The following is a 16719-nucleotide window of genomic DNA, read 5'->3' on the forward strand; positions in this document are numbered from 1 at the left end:
ACTTATTTACATTATTAAATTACCCCCCCCCCAAAAAAAAAAAAATTAAGCTTGGACGCCTCTGTTGGAGGCCAATTTTTTTCCTTCAAATATATAAATAACATCCAAATATATGCTCATTTTTTTTAACAAATAAACCATTAACTGCTCAAATAAGAAGTTTGATTTTTACCTGTACAGAGTCCACCTGAGGGTCTGCAGCACATGAACCTGTAGGCTAAATGTCATTTTTTCTTCAAATATGTAAAAACAAGGATGACAACATCCATAAGTAGCGAAGCACAAAAATCGTATACAAGTAGATTTAAAGTGAATTTTTTAAAATTCAAGAATAGATTTATTGGAGAAAATAAACACAAAACCTTGGTTTATTTGTATGATGACGACAGTCAAAGTAAATTACATAAAAGATGCTCATAACAATGAGAAAAATTATTTTGATACTGGTTTGAAAGTTTGAAAATAGGACCAAAAACAATAAAGATATGGGGAAATATGTAAAACATATAAAAATAGCCAAAAACCTGCGAAAAGACAGTTTGACCGCCACGATTGTTTACTTAAAACTACCGGAAATTTAATTTTGATATCTATAACTGAAAAAATCTTGAAAATCGGACCATAAACACCAAAGATATGGAGAAAAATCTGAAAAATATAAAAATAGCCTAAAACCTGCAAAAGGCAGTTGGACTGTCATGGTTGTTTCCTGTAATCGACGAGAAATTTGATTTTGATATCTATATCTGAAAAAATTTTGAAAATCGGATCATAAACACCAAAGATATGGAGAAAAATCTATAAAATATAAAAATATCCTAAAACCTGCTAAAAAGTGGTCTGACCGCCATCGATGTTTTATAGTTAATTGTGCTCCTTAATGATGGGAATGTTGTCAAAAAGTTTCAGCCTTTTATCATTTATACGAGCTGAGTAAATCCCATTTCCCCCATAGCGTTACGGACTGACTGACTGACGGACTGACTGACGGACAAAGCGAATTATAGAGTAGCTTCGCTACTAAATTACCCAAAAAGATGCATAATTTGTTTAAAAAGTTGACCTCTAACTCTTGAAACAAGAGATTTGAATTTTACCTGTCCAGAGTGGACCTGGAGGCCTGCAGGACCAGAACTTGAATGTCGATTTTAATTTTTCTTCATTAATGTTAATAACATCCAAAAAGATGCATATTCTGCTTTATAAGTTGACCTCTTACTCTTCAAATAAAAAATTTATTTATAACCTGTCCAGAGTGGACCTGTAGGCCTTCAAGACCAGAACTTGGAGGCCTATTTAAATTTTTTCTTCAGATATGTTAATAACATCCAAAAAGATGTATATTCTGTTTAGTAAGTTGATCTCTAACTCTTCAAACAGAAATTTGAATTTTTTTTTACTTGTCTAGAAACCACCTTCTAGCTAGCCTGCAGCACCTGAACCTGGAGACCTATCCAAAAATGATTAAATATACGTGAAATACTACCAAAAAGTAAACTTCTATCCCATATAACCTATAGTCTCACATTAATACTTAGCCTAATAATCACAGAGTAAGCGAAAGTGGCAAAACTCTTCCCCCCACCCCCTTATATGTTAAATTGCTTTGATAACAACTTTGCTTTGAGTTATTATTGATGATGTCTATACTATGTATTACTAAATAATTCAAAGTACGATACTATATCATACTATATGAGTAAAAAAAAATATACTATATATACTATATGAATAAAAAAAATATACTATAAAAATACTAGGTATATTTTTTTGGTTTTGGAGTGGTCGCCCTGTATATTGTTTCTTTTAAATACGGAGAGTGCAATAGGTAGAAATATTTTAATTGGATTTAAATTTTAAAATTGTTTCTTTTGTTATTCTAAATACGGATTCAATTGAAAATAATCATTGAAGTTTAATCAAAAGATTTTTTTATATGATCAAGTAGGTAATATCATGCATGACTTTAAACCCGATTAATATCCGGTGGATTAGAACCGGTTCTCAGCCATACTGAAAAATCCTGTACTGCATCGAATGACATACATTTTCTGTGGATATTAACATAAAAATTATAACCAATTTTGTTAGCCCAGGCTTCGCCTCCCCTTCTTGCCCCTCGGGACTATCAAAACTGGTTTTAATCTTATAATTTTTCATTTTAATATCCTCTGAAAGCTGTCTTTAATACGAGGAGATATATAACTAATCTCAAATTCTTTTTTTTTTGTACTAAGAAACTTAATAACAAGGAATATTATTTTAAAACGGCATTTAACTACTAAAAGTTACTCAGAAATATTTAAAATAGGTTAACTAAGACTTAAGAGAACTAGAACAGGGGGCTAGAAACACTTATTTAAAATTTTAAAATATAGGATTGGATAATGATATGGAGTATTTCTGTGGTTCACTTGTCCTAAAGGTTATACCAACTTTCACAGTATTTCAGTTTGATGGCATATTTAGTACGAGCTGCTACGCCCCTAGAGGCCTCTAGGGGCAGTTGAGGAGGAGGGAGTCGGATTTGATAACCCAATTTCTTATTTTAGATTTTAAAAGAAAAATTTTAAAAAAATATTTTGGGGGGTGGAAATTCTTTTATTTTGAGGGGGGTGGTGCGCCCCCCATCATTTTTAATTTTAGTTAAAAAAATTTTAAAATTTTTTTTTGGGGGGGGGGGGTGTATTTTTCATTTTAGGGGGGGGGGTTGGGGTGTCCCACCCCCCAAGAAAGTAGTTATAAACCTTCCCGGGACCTATGAGAATCTACCCTGTTAAGGAGAACCCGATCGGTTCAGCGGTTAGCGAGATCCTTCGGTACAGACACACAGACAAACAAACAGACAAACATCCTGTTACTTAAGTATAAGGATTTAAACATATATGACAGACATTTAAATAGACCTTAATTGTTTAAAAGTTTCACTATAAAAATTTAAGTTATGAAATAATTTACTTACGTAAAAAATTACAGAAAGATTTATTTCTTTGCGGATTTTAAATTAATTTGATTTTCCATGAATGGCTTCTGTTTAATAATGTCTAATCTGTAGTAACTGAATGAAACATTTATGTAAGTTGATAAAAAAAAATTTGCTGTGCGGCTAAAATAGTTTCTTGTAAAAGAAGTTGATTTAGTAAGGATATTTTGTATAAAAATTGTACCTTTTAACACTTGAATTTAACTTTTTTTTATACATAAAACTTATTAACTAAATAGGTAATAGAAAAAACTTTAGATTTGTACCTTAAATTTCTAAAGTAAAAGAGATGATTTTAGAATCCTTTTTTAAACACATACTCGTATTTTTGTAATTTTGAAGTTAATATGTGATCTCTAACAAGATATTCCTAAAAACTTCCTGACGAAATTAAATATTTTTTTTCTAGACATTCTTTTTCGACCCCTCCTCTTTTGATATCTATAATACAAAGTAGAACGATGTCTGTCTGTCTGTTTGTTTGTCTGTTTGTCTATCTGTTTGTTTGTTTGTAGCGAAGGATCTCGCCAACCGCTGAACTGATTGGGTTCTACTCTACAGGGTAGCTTCTCATAGGTCCCGGGAAGGTTTATAACTATTTTCTTGGGGGGTGGGACACCCCTAACCCTCCAAAAAATAAAAAATCCCCCCCCCCCAAAAAAAATATTTTTTTAAAAACTAAAATTAAAATAGTGGAGTCGACTAACCCCCCCTTCCCAAAAAAATTTTTTTTTTTAATTTAAAAAAAATCTAAAACACGAAAAATTTGTTTGATCGAACCTCTTGGGACAAAGCCCCTAGAGGCTAGGGGCGAAGCCGCTAGTAAGCTATATAGATTAAACTTGTACAATTTTTATTGTTTATCCATAAGTTGAGACAACTCCAATTTTTCTACAATGCTAACCGTGATTTTTCATTAGTATATCTTGAAACTTGCAATGGCAGAATAGCTGCGTTTCTAAAAACTGTATTAGAATCTTTATTTTTTTGAATATTCTAAATTACATGATTTGATTCTATGAAGCACGTGCATTAACTAGATGCGAGAATTTGTTTGGGATTTCATTTTAATTTTTCAAGGACGATATAGGGACAGATAAATGAGCCAACATTTTTTTACATTCTGAGAATAGCAGGGTTCTTATTGATGGGACAATAGACGATTAACTATTGTACTCACTTCTTTAGAGGTAAAATCACCCTATATGCAGATTAAAAATATTAGTGGAAATGTTTGGTGACTGTTACTAATTACATCCCAATTAAGTTTGAATATAACACTCAAGTTTTTAAGTCAAAAAAAAAGCAAAACGATACACTTTTTTGGGGTCAATGTAATTTACAGTAATTTATACCCTCCCTACCTGGGAAAAAGTCATTTAATTATCAAAGCCACCGAATAATCGGCGACTACAATTTTTTTCGTGATCCTATTTGAATAGTATCAGAATCATTACTACTCCTTTATGTACAAAAAAAAACTGCCCCCACCCCCCAACATCGTTCACCCTTAAATTTATTTAAAAACCATAAGGAGGGGGGGGGGGGGGAATTATCAATTTACCCACTCTTTATCTCTGCGTCCAGTGACTCTGTGTGTTTGATTTGCATAATTTAATTACATACCAACAAACAAACTCAACTCTGTATAAAATGTAATGTAAAATAGGTCACTCCCAGAATAAAGACAGATTGACAATACACATTACATTGCATTGGAATTAGGTTGTTAAGGATAAATGAATTAAGAGTATCTTGATTATTTTAAATTCTTATTGAACTTTAAACTTGTGAATATATTGTGTATTGTTCTAAACATGACAAAAATGTCTAATGATTAAAAATTGTCTAATTTGGCAAGTAATAGCCCCTGAAATTGGCGGAAGATGGCGGTTTGCCTCGGCCGTCTTGGTTCTGCCATTGTTTCTTTTCACTTTTTCACATTGTACCTCATCAAAGCATCTGTCCTGCTCAATTTTAGGGTACCACTCCTGTCTTAAAAGTTTTAAGACACCTTTATTTTATGAATACTTAGTAGTTATGACACAGTTTAATAACTACGGACTTAGTATGAAAAGGTTGAATAAGGGGAATGCCTTTGGCCAAAACAGGCGCAGCCCAACCATTCTTATTTAGGGCCATCAATAAGGCTGGTTGTCTGCAATAATTTTAATATTAAAAAAGTCTGGTTCTACTTTTTAATTGACCATTCCCTAACTATCAATCATGCATTCAATAATTTGCATTGTTTTAAAGAAAACAAATTACATAGAAACTGCAATTACTTGAAGGAAAAATTGGGACGTATAAACAATGTAACTTTGGTTGGAAGATTTAATAGGATGAGGAAAGGTTTGATTACCCCATACACATTATACACTCGATCTTTACAAGTATTTTTATGAGACGTTCTCCTGATGCATCTTTTATATCTTAGCCAGGAATAACAAAGATTATTTATTTCAGTAAAAAAGCGTTGTGTAGAAATATAAGTATACGGCCAAGGGCATTATTGTAATCCATTAAATTAATTTTCTATTTAACTAACAAAGATCCTGTAAAACTCAATTTTTATGTTAATTATGAAATAGGTTGTTAAAATGTATTTAAACTTATTGTATTATTGTATAGAAATCATTGATATTTGTCGATTTTTTCGATTTTGAACATGTTTCAAAATCAGGCTAAAATTCTAATCTTCACTGTGCACTGGGAAAAGTTTTTATTTTAATAATACTTGATGCTTTCTATGCCTGATCTAATGTTACACCAATTCTTTTATTTTAGCTTCAACAGAATTTCTCCTCTCTGATATTATTTTAAAATTAAACCTATCTAAAGTACATACTTATTGAGTTTGAAAAAAAACCTAACACTAGCCATAGCGAAAAATAAGCAAGGCAACAAATTATTTTTTATTCAATAGATATATAACATAGGTGCCACTGCTTATTTCATAGCAGCCAAGCATTCAAAACTGAATTACGCAACATAATTGTTTAAAAACATAATCAATTTATTTTTATTTTTCAGGTATTATCACAACGTGAAGTCACTAGCCCCAAGCCTGGATAATTGCTGGTCCCTCAAGGATGGGATTATGGACGAGTGTCAGGAAATTAGTCTTAAGAAACAAATATTTGATTGCACTATAAATAATAATAGTAACGTCACAAGAAACCTCTATGAGTAGGGGAAGGGGGTCTGACCTATTACCTTTAAATTTTTATCTAAGAAAGAAAAGTCATGTTTTTTTATCTAGGGACAACTTCTCTTAGGACATTAAGGTATCTTCTCCCAAAATAGATGTCCTTTACGGAGTCCATAAGAAACATTGGAAAAGAGAGTTAAATAGTTTTTGTTATTAGCGTGATTTTTTTGCCATCTGGTCAAACAAACAGAAAGACATCCTGTCTATTTTATGTTGAGTATTATATTCATGAAACTCTCCCTATCATTAATATATGTGTTGATTAAGAATAATTTTGGTCCTTAATAAGATAACTTTGAGATAAAGAATTGTTTGAATAAGAAAAATTTATCAGAGAACTGGTGCTATTTGTGCCTTCAACACTTACCAAGACTTCCTTAATGATCATGAGAGCATTGTTGAACTGTATGATAATACTCATGATAATGATTATGATCAAAGGTAAGGCTGACATAACTCCACTTGTGATTTGATAATTGTATAGTTGCTTCCATTTTAATATTGAATGAAAAAAAACTTTTTTCGCCTAAGAATGTTTTAGTCACTCTAAAGGGGACTATGCACGAACGAGAGCAAGTGAAGTTAACGACATTTCAGCAGTGAAGTTGGCCATTTTTTAAGTTGATATACTTGGTTTCTGTTGTATAGGACTAAATGATTGAAAAGGGTTAAGGTCTACCATGGTCTTAACAAAAACAATTTAAAAACGTAGGTAAAACAAGTTAAGATTATAAACCATTAAATGCTTTGACACAAAAGTAAACTTTTTCGGTGAAAATTGTATATTTAGCAAAAGGGGTGGTAAATTGTAACAATGTAAACAGTTTGATTAATGTACTTTTGCATTTTACAGCATTTGATGTTTTTTGGCTTGTTAGTTTGTTTTGCACTCTGAACTCAACAAAACACTTGAGGATATTTCTTCAAAAATCGCCCCACATTTCATTTTTTTTTTCATATAAAACCAAGGTGAAACTTGTTGATAAAAGTATATTAAACAAAAACCTATTCTATTTACTGCTGAAAGATGCCTGAGATCTCTTGATCTCGTTCGTTCATGGTCCCCTTTTGATATAATATATTAATCATGGAAATTATTAGTAACTTCTAAATAAGCATTAACTGGCCTAAAGTGGAATTTAATTCAGGTTTGGATTGAACGTAGGAACCCCGCGATCCTGGGAAGACAGACCCTCATTCCTGGGGGGTAACAAGGAGCCCAGGGAACCTACAAATATTTTGTATGTCGCGGTCAAGTTTCCCCAAGCTGAGACTGATCTGGTTAGTGGTTATTAATCGCATTGTATTATAGACACCTTTCCGCGATATTAAAATTAATTCTAAAATTAAAACCAGTTTTTAAGGCCCGAGGGGCCTATATCATGTGTTTAAAAAGAACTGTATTAATTTTGTGATTCTTATTTTAATCTTCATGGATAATTGTCCTTAACCTTAAACTAGCCCTAAACCATTTTGGGACATATGTAATGCTTCCCTAAAAATGAAGTTTAGTGCTTTTTACTTACTTAAAATCTTTTACTTCAGTTGAAAAATTTTAAGTTTTTTTTTAATTCAATAAAATGGACATTTTTTATTTATATATAATTTTTGAAATGTTTTATATTAAGGAGGTAGCAAGCAAGCTGAGGCTTTTCTGTCAGTCATCCAGTTCTTGGCTGCTCTTTGCACAAATCAGAAGGATTACCTTCATTGTTCTGGGCATCAGATCTTTTCCAAGGTATGCTATAATGTATAGAGTAGGTGTGCTTATAAAACCAGCCTGCGACTGTGGCTCAACACGTAGCGCATCCGCTCGTCGTCGGAAAGGTTCGAATTCGGTCCGACACCGCGTCATTTATAAAAACGTTAAAATGGTTCCTACTGCTGCTATGTCAGATGCGCGACATAAATAGTAAGGGGGAATGCCTTGGCCCAAAATAGGCGCAATTCATTACCATGCACAGTTAGGACTTCTCAGACAAAGGTTGTGCAATCAAAGGGTTGGTTGTCTGATGGTTGTTGCTACCCTAGGCGATTGGGCGATGTTCAATGGTGACGTGGAGAGGACTTGTACCCGAAGCGTCACTACGCCCCTAGTCAAAACCATGCTTATAAAAACAATGAAATATTAAAAAAAAGCTCAGTCTAAAATATTTGACTGGAAAGTATATTGATTTCATGGAGGTAGGAGACTTTGGACTGTAAATCATACTGGTACCCAAACCTTTACAACCACAATGGCAACTAAACTTTAAATTACACTGGTACCCAAACTTTTATAAATACGTTGGCTCTTATTCGTTACATCTAATACTTTTCTAGAACTTTTATTAAATTATGATTGGTAGGTTCCGAATTGGTAGTGTCTGTCTAAACTTTACAATAAGCGGATGTAGACTTCCACCTCAAGTGCCCCTAGAGGCTTCTAAATAGTTACAATATTAAGTGATTGATTCTGTCTTAATCTTTATTATCATGTTTAGATACTTCACATATCGTGCAAGAATGGATTTTGCTGAAGATAAAATTTACCGTCACCTGGAGCCTGCTCTTGCTTTCCAGCTGGAACTTAACAGGTAAAAATTTACCTGGGATCGAGGGGATAATGTATTATAAATTATACTAGTCTTCAAAATTTTAAAACACGATATCTCATTTCTCTCTTTAAAATCTTGATTAGGTTGTATACACACACACACGAGCATGTCCGGCAAATATACTAATAAATCTAAATGTACCCACTGGGTATTTTGTTTATCATAATTGGAGTTTACAATATTAATAATACATTATTAATTTTCATCCATTGTCTTATTCCTTATCCATCCAAATTTATAGATAAGTCTTTAAACAACTTAGGTTTTTTAAGAGATTGGTTTAGGTCCTATTTCCTTCCCATAATTGCCTTTTATTTATTTATTTTACAGTAATGAATATTTAGATTATATGTTCCAGTCTCAAGTTATGTTGCAAAATAAAAATAAAATTAGTCTGCTGACATCGTGTTAGTCTATCTAGTCGGAGAGAGAGTTCAATCCAATTACAAGTTTCTTTCATTTGTTTTTGCTTAAATAAAGAAAACTTTTTTTTTCTTTCTCTTTCTAATTAGTAAACTTAATTTATAGAATTCCATCTCTAGGTATAGACAATATTTTTAAATATCAGTTTAGTAATAGAATAAATCAACAAGGACAAAAACTTTCGAATAAATTGAGTTACTATAGAGCTCAATATATTATGTCAAAAATAAACATAAATATTTTTTTATTTTTGATGTAAAGAGTTGCAACCAAAGGATTGAAATTTAAGTTTAGCAATTAATTAATAATGCAAGTAAATAGGGGATGAGTCCCTTTCCTGGCATGATGAGTCCAAGTTGATGGACAGACCAGGGATCTAAAGGGATAAGACAATGGCCGATAAATTGATGTACATCCCCAATGACAATACACAAAGTTACCCATTCTCTAGATTAAAATTAGTTGTTGAAATGTCTGAACACTAAACTAAATTAACCAACCAAATAAAAATTCACCAAAGTCTCCAAAGTGGTTAGGACGACGAATAAGAAAACAAGTAAACGCTACTATAAGACTTTAAGGACTAGTGTAATAAACAGCCCGTTGTACCCTCCCCCTCTGTGGACAATCTGAGATAATCAAATTACAAAACATTATTTTTTAATTGTATAATGTATAATAACCATAAACTGTAAATGTAAAGTGTTTCTTGAACTTGAATGATTATTATAATGGAAATTAAACATTACTACACATTCAGGAAAACATAAATGGTTTTCTAAATTAAATTAAGAGTATCATTAAAATGATTAAATTGCGTTTAGTGTTAGTGCTTTGTTTCATTTGTCTGTGTATGTTTGTGAGTTTACTATGCGTATTATTTTTAAAAGCAAAGCTTTTTTTTAAAATAGGATCGGTCCGTCTCTTAAGTCGTGGACATTTAGCTCTTTTCGTTAGTTTACACAGGTTAGACTTGTACTATCGATTTCAAACTTTGCATGATGATTCCTATAAAATTGTAGATACTATTTATGAAGCGTAGCAATATACTAGAAAGTCCGTTTGTCCATTTAAAACATGCGGACTTTTTACTTTTTCGACATTACATTTTTGTATGTTATAATTATCCTATTAATCTTGATTTATGAGGCATCTGGGCAAATTCAAATCGGTTGTGGGAAAATTGGACCTTCTGATTTAAGTTTAGGTTCTTATAATGTAAAGGAAAATAAAACTTGAAATTTTGCATATTTTAATGTCTTAACATTTCTGTTATGCCATTCCAAGTTTTTTTTCTGTCTGTTAGTCTTTGTGTTGATTATGTTCAATAAGGTTTGTCTGCTTTAAGAAAACTTTTAGCGGTATCTTAATCGCGAGTAAACAAAGTCTTTTAAATTAGCTAAAATAAGAAAAGTTGCAATAGTTCGAGTACCAAATATACTGGACAGCCAAAAAAGGAAAAATTTTCTTTAATTGTCCATTCTCTGTTTCTCTATCATGATTGTAGATAACAATACATATTTTTAAAGGAACAAAATACTAAAATGTTTTTTTTGTACAAATATGTAATATGAGTCTTATGAATGTGTATAAGTACTCTTTTCCTTGTACGCTACCACATCTATAGAATTAAATTACTGGAAGTGGGCCGAGTTAAAAGTTTTCCTTCATCATTTATGAAATGAATATTCATCTGATAGAGTCTGGATAAGGACTTGGACAATGGACATGTTTTCTATGTAACCATAAAAATGATGTAGAATTATCCTTTTTCTATATCTAGTTCTTCCGTAGATGCTTTAATTTTACAAATAAGAAATGAGGAAAAGAACAAAGATTGAAAATAAAACTCCTCCTTTGTATATCTTCTATTACTGTACTATTTTTCTATGGACCATTTCTCTTTGGGGGAGAGTTGGAGAGGGAAGACAAGAGGGAAGGTGATAAAATCGCTGTCAAGTAGCTCTTATACTGGCGAACGCCAATACTAATCTTTTCAGGGAAGTACTACGTGATTTGACGTTTTCTAGAATTTGGAAATAGACGAACATAAACACAACTTCTTATTTTATAGGTTCATTTATCTTGTCCTATAAAAATATCTTTCCTTGAGTTTTTTGGATATTAAAAGATGATTTAACTTTTCTTGAACTTGATGTTTTTGATTCATTTTTGGCATAATAAGTCAGATATTAAAGTTTTTAGAATTAAAATGGGACAAATATAGATAATATTAGGAACATAACAGGGATAGATTCAATCCCCCCCCCCCCTCCTTAAGTGCCCCTAAAGGCCTCTAGGGGCGTAGCCGCTAGTCCTTATAATAAAGTAACAGGATGTTTGTCTGTCTGTTTGTACCGAAGGATCTAATAGCTGAACTGACATGATTCTTCTTTACAGGGTAGCTTCTGACAGGACCTGGAAAGGTTTATAACTACTTTGAGGGATGGTACCACCACCCTTCCATGAGAAATCGACCCAAGAAAAAATTTAAGCAACAATTAAGTTGATCATAGTTCTAAGCAATTAATCTAATGAACCAATAATAATACCATAGAATAGAATAGTACCACGAATTTAAGAAATAATGCTTGTGACTGTTTGTTAACAGGGATTTTTGTTCTATAATATAAAAGAATATATTACCGGATATCCGGCTTTCCTACCTACTGAAAAGACATGCCTTTTGAAATAAATGTAATAAGGAAATGAGGGGCGAATTATGAGCAACATCAACATTTATAAGTCTTCCCATTTCAAGTATACATTGTTTCGCTAACTGTATGAATATCATAAAGATGCTATGTGTAGTTAGGTAGGAATTGTGAGGGATCTAAAGGGTTAAGACAATGGCCGATAAATGCTGATCCACAAAATTACCCCTTCTGTAGATTACAATTAGTGGTTGAAAAGTTTAGACACTTAATGAACCTACCTATCACAACTAAGTAAAAGTTGTCAAGTTAACGAATAAGAAAACATTATTTTAAAACTTTGAGGACAAGTGTAATAAACAATCAGCCCTATGTCCCCTCCCTCCCCGATGAAGTATAATTATATTTTATTTTTAAAATATCTTCAACAAAATCAATTTATAACTTTTCAATACTTCAGTTGCAACTTTTTAAGCTTTTTATTATCCATTAGTACAGTTTTAGTTGTGTCAAACAAGATATTTTGTTTTTTTTTATTACTCATTAGGAAAGGCGAATAACAACTTTCAGAACATGCCATTGCAAACAACTTAAGTTGCATTAACTATTTATTCACTATTATAAAGTTAGACTTGTAGCTGGCTAAAATAAAGACCCAAAAATGAACCCCTTTACCCCATACCCTCTCCTCCTACTGGATGAACAAACTAATAAATTAGGTCTTTGTTAGCAACCTTAACTGAAAACGAATTTCCCCTTTCATAATATTCACGTATATTCTATATGGATTGTTGCATTTTAGATGGCGTATTATGCTTACTGTAACGTATTTGAATTCAATTTTTAGAAGTACTTTCTCCTAGAGGCTATAAAAAACTGGTTGTGCTTTTGCTTTATCCCATACGAATGTGACGCCCTTGTCTTTGTTAGCAACCTTAACTGAAAACGAATTTCCCCTTTCATAATATTCACGTATATTCTATATGGATTGTTGCATTTTAGATGGCGTATTATGCTTACTGTAACGTATTTGAATTCAATTTTTAGAAGTACTTTCTTCTAGAGGCTATAAAAAACTGGTTGTGCTTTTGCTTTATCCCATACGAATGTGACGCCCTTGTCTTTGTTAGCAACCTTAACTGAAAACGAATTTCCCCTTTCATAATATTCACGTATATTCTATATGGATTGTTGCATTTTAGATGGCGTATTATGCTTACTGTAACGTATTTGAATTCAATTTTTAGAAGTACTTTCTCCTAGAGGCTATAAAAAACTGGTTGTGCTTTTGCTTTATCCCATACGAATGTGACGCCCTTGTAAACAACTTAAGTTGTGTCTGAGACAGTATAATGAATGGCATATTTTCTGGTGGACTGAGTTTATGTGTTGTGTACCTTTATCTTAATATTTATTACTGACGAGAGTCAGGCAGGCGAACACAATTTACCTGCAAATTTTACAGGGTCAATCTGTTACAGTTAGCCTTAAAAGGTTTAGAATTTAACAAAGTAAATACTTGACCATTTCGCTAACTATCTTTTACTTGACAAAAACCGATTTCATTTTCAATGTTATCTACACTTGTATTAACACAAAGCTTTCTATCTCTATTGATTGATTACCTTAGTTAGTTAGTTCATTAGTTCGAGAAGTAGAATCAGCTAATTTTGTACAGTCTAGATGGCAAATCAAATTATGACTTCACACTGTATTGTTATGGGATATCTTGTTATTAACACAGGTGTCCCAATTTAATAGAAATATCCTATTAAACTCAGTGAGGGAGGGGACATTGCACTGTTAATGACACTAGTCCCCTAAGTGTTATACTAACTATTCCTATCGTTGGCTTAACTTTGGGGATCTTTATTGGACTATGATTGGTTGGTACATTAAGTTGAGTGTCCGAACGTTTCAACTACTAACTGTTTCTGAAGAATTATATCAATTTATCGGCCATTGTCTTATCCCTTTAGATTCCTATTTTAAACTTGACAAGTATATTTTCAAGTTTTTTGTTGTAAAGCTGACGCGACCCTGTATGATAAGAAGGTTAAGAGGAATAAATGGAGAAGCAGATAAAGATGTAATGGGGAAATAAAAGGGGGGAAGGGCTTGTTACATCATAATATTAAATTTTGCAAAGAAGAACATTTACCAAGTTTTAAAGACAATACAAGAAATTACATAAAAACAAAATAAAATTTAAATGATATTTTACAATATGTTTCAGTCGGCTCCGAAAATTGAAATTCATAATGTATTATAAGTAAACTTTGCTTAATAAATTACATTATGTTTTTAACATCTATCTATAATAAAAAGTAGCTTGATGTCTGTCCGTCCGTCTGTCTGTCCGTCCCTTAAGATCTCGGTAACCACTGAACCGATCGGATTCTACTCTTCAGGGAATATACCTACTGGTCCTGTGGTGGTTTTAGGCTTTTTTCTTGGGGGGTGGGACACCCCCAACCCCCCCAAAAAATAAAAAAAAAAAAAAAATTTTTTTTTTACATTTTTTGTAAAATTTCAGTACCTGCTGATCAAATTGGGCTCTACCCTTCTGGGAATATACCTACTGGTCCTCTGGTGGTTTAAAGCTATTTTCTTGGGGGGTGGGACACCCCAACCCCCCAAAAAATAAAAATATCCCCACTTCCAAAATTTTTAATTTTTAAATTTTTGTAAACAAAAACCAGTAAGTGGGGTGGGGAAACCCACTGCGAACAACCTAGGTTTAATTTTTACGAATTAAAATTTTTGTGTATACGGCAAACAACCTGGGTTTAATTTTTACGAATTAAAATTTTTATGCATAAAACGCACAGCCTGGGATTAATTTTACCACAGAGTAATTAAACAAAGAATAATTTTTTTGAATATTTCTTATAAGGAGGGTTGACTTCCCATAAATATATAGGGCCAAGCCCCTAGAGGCTAGGGGCGAAGCCGCTAGTTATTATATAATTTACCACAAGATAAATATCAAAATGATTAGTATTCTTCATTATTTAATTAACCATATTAACTAAAAGCTTTTCTCATTAATGATGTTTTTAAATAAAATGATTGATGAAACTATTTTCTTTGTCATCTAATTTATTGTAGATACATATTTTTAGTAGCGAAGCTACTCTATAATTCGAAATGTCCGTCCGTCCGTCCGTCCGTGTAAGACAGAATAGGGGAAACGTGATTTTCTCGGCTCCTGTTTAAGATAGAAGGCTGAAATTTCTTGTCAACATTCCCATTAATATGGAGCATAATAAAGTATAAAACATGAATGCCAGTCGGACCCCCTTTTAGCAGGTTGGCTATTTTTAGATTTTTCTAATTTTTCTCCATATCTTTGGTGTTTATGGTTCGATTTTCAAAATTTGTTCAGTTATAGAAGCAAAATTAAATTTCCCGTCGATTAAAGAAAACAACCATGATGGTCCGACTGCCTTTTTGCAGGTTTTAGGCTATTTTTATTTTTCACATTTTTCTCCATACCTTTGGTGTTTATGGTCCGATTTTCAAAATTTTTTCAGTTATAGATATCAAAATTAAATTTCCTGTCTTTTTAAGAAAACAAGGCAGTCAGACTGTCTTTTAGCAGGTTTGGGGCTATTTTTATATGTTTTACATATTTCTCTATAGGTATCTTTGTTGTTTTTGGTCCAATTTTAAACTTTTTTGGGATATCAGTATCAAAATAATTTTTCCCATTGTTATGAGCATATTTTATGTCGTCATCATACAAAATAAAATAAGGTTTTCTCCGATAAATCTATTCTTGATTTTTAGAAATACACTTTAAATCTATATGTACACATTCCCATCCACGATTTTTGTGCTTTGCTACTTATGGATGTTGTCATCCTTGTTATATTTTTTTTCTTCGATTAAATGGATTTAAGTTTGAATATCCTTGCTAAAAGTTCACGCAACCTTGTTAGAATATTTATTCTAGAATAAAAAAATTTTTCTGTTTACAAGCCGATAATGATACAGATTAAGTAGGAAGAGAAGAAATAATTACTAAAGGTTGGCTTATTAAAAATACGATTTATTGTCACAAAACGAACTAGAATATACTTAACTAGTGGCTGCTCTCCTAGAATCTAGGGCTCTGTGTTCAATAAAAAAAATAGCATTAAACTATCGAAATACTTAAATTTAAAAATGAAATAGCCTAAAACCAACCTAAGACCTATGTGAAACTTCCCTAAAATAGATAGAACTTAATCTGTTTATTATTCTTACTACTACTTTATATAATATCCCTTACTAGAATAAGTAAAATAATACCTCCACCTGAAATATTTGAAAACTTTGTCTGAAAAGTTATATACACTTACTAAACTACAATTATCATATTTTTCAAATGCAAATCAAAATTTAAAATATTCCCCCTCTCCTCCACATGTAAAATAATCTTTGTCTTGAGAATTCGACACAAAAGTTGATGTTGAAGTTTTTAAGATGAAATTGGTTTATTTGCATAATTGATTAGAGATTTTGTGGGGGATAGTGTGGGGGTAGAGGGATTAATGGACATGTAAATAAAACTAGACTCATTTTAATTTTCGGTGTTAGCGATTTTTAAACTGTGATTGATTTTATAGACTTCCCATGTTTGTAAAATAGCCTTGGGCATTTAAGAAGCTAACTTAAGATTCAAAACAAAAAATTTTGAATCTATGTAAAGCTCTATCTCAAAACTGGCAAAAAAGTTAGTGTTTTTTAGGTTAATTTGAAATAGGTAAAATCTAAACAAAGATTTCACCGTTAAGTCAGTTAAATTTCTGAAAATTAACCATCAAGTTCTTTATGGAAATAATATTTTTGGATTCGACTAAAATT

The 16719-nt window shown here is 31.9% G+C and overlaps 1 protein-coding gene across 4 annotated transcripts in view; it reads left to right on the forward strand.

The window, feature by feature from the left end:
- The window catches only part of ACC (acetyl-CoA carboxylase), a 152192-nt gene that overhangs the window by 65895 nt on the left and 69578 nt on the right, over window positions 1–16719 (forward strand). For all 4 annotated transcript variants that reach the window (XR_013875481.1, XM_080149909.1, XM_080149917.1 and 1 more), the window contains 5 exons: window positions 6017–6094; window positions 6525–6635; window positions 7343–7475; window positions 7823–7932; window positions 8678–8770. Coding sequence is in view for 3 of the 4 variants with exons in the window: in XM_080149909.1 (XP_080006035.1) it covers window positions 6017–6094; window positions 6525–6635; window positions 7343–7475; window positions 7823–7932; window positions 8678–8770 (525 nt within the window). In the remaining variant the exon portion in view is untranslated. The remainder of the gene's footprint in view (window positions 1–6016; window positions 6095–6524; window positions 6636–7342; window positions 7476–7822; window positions 7933–8677; window positions 8771–16719) is intronic.

The sequence above is a fragment of the Acartia tonsa genome, chromosome 2 (genome assembly GCF_053477335.1).
Source record: "Acartia tonsa isolate MP-2025a chromosome 2, ASM5347733v1, whole genome shotgun sequence".
Lineage (NCBI taxonomy): Eukaryota > Metazoa > Arthropoda > Copepoda > Calanoida > Acartiidae > Acartia > Acartia tonsa.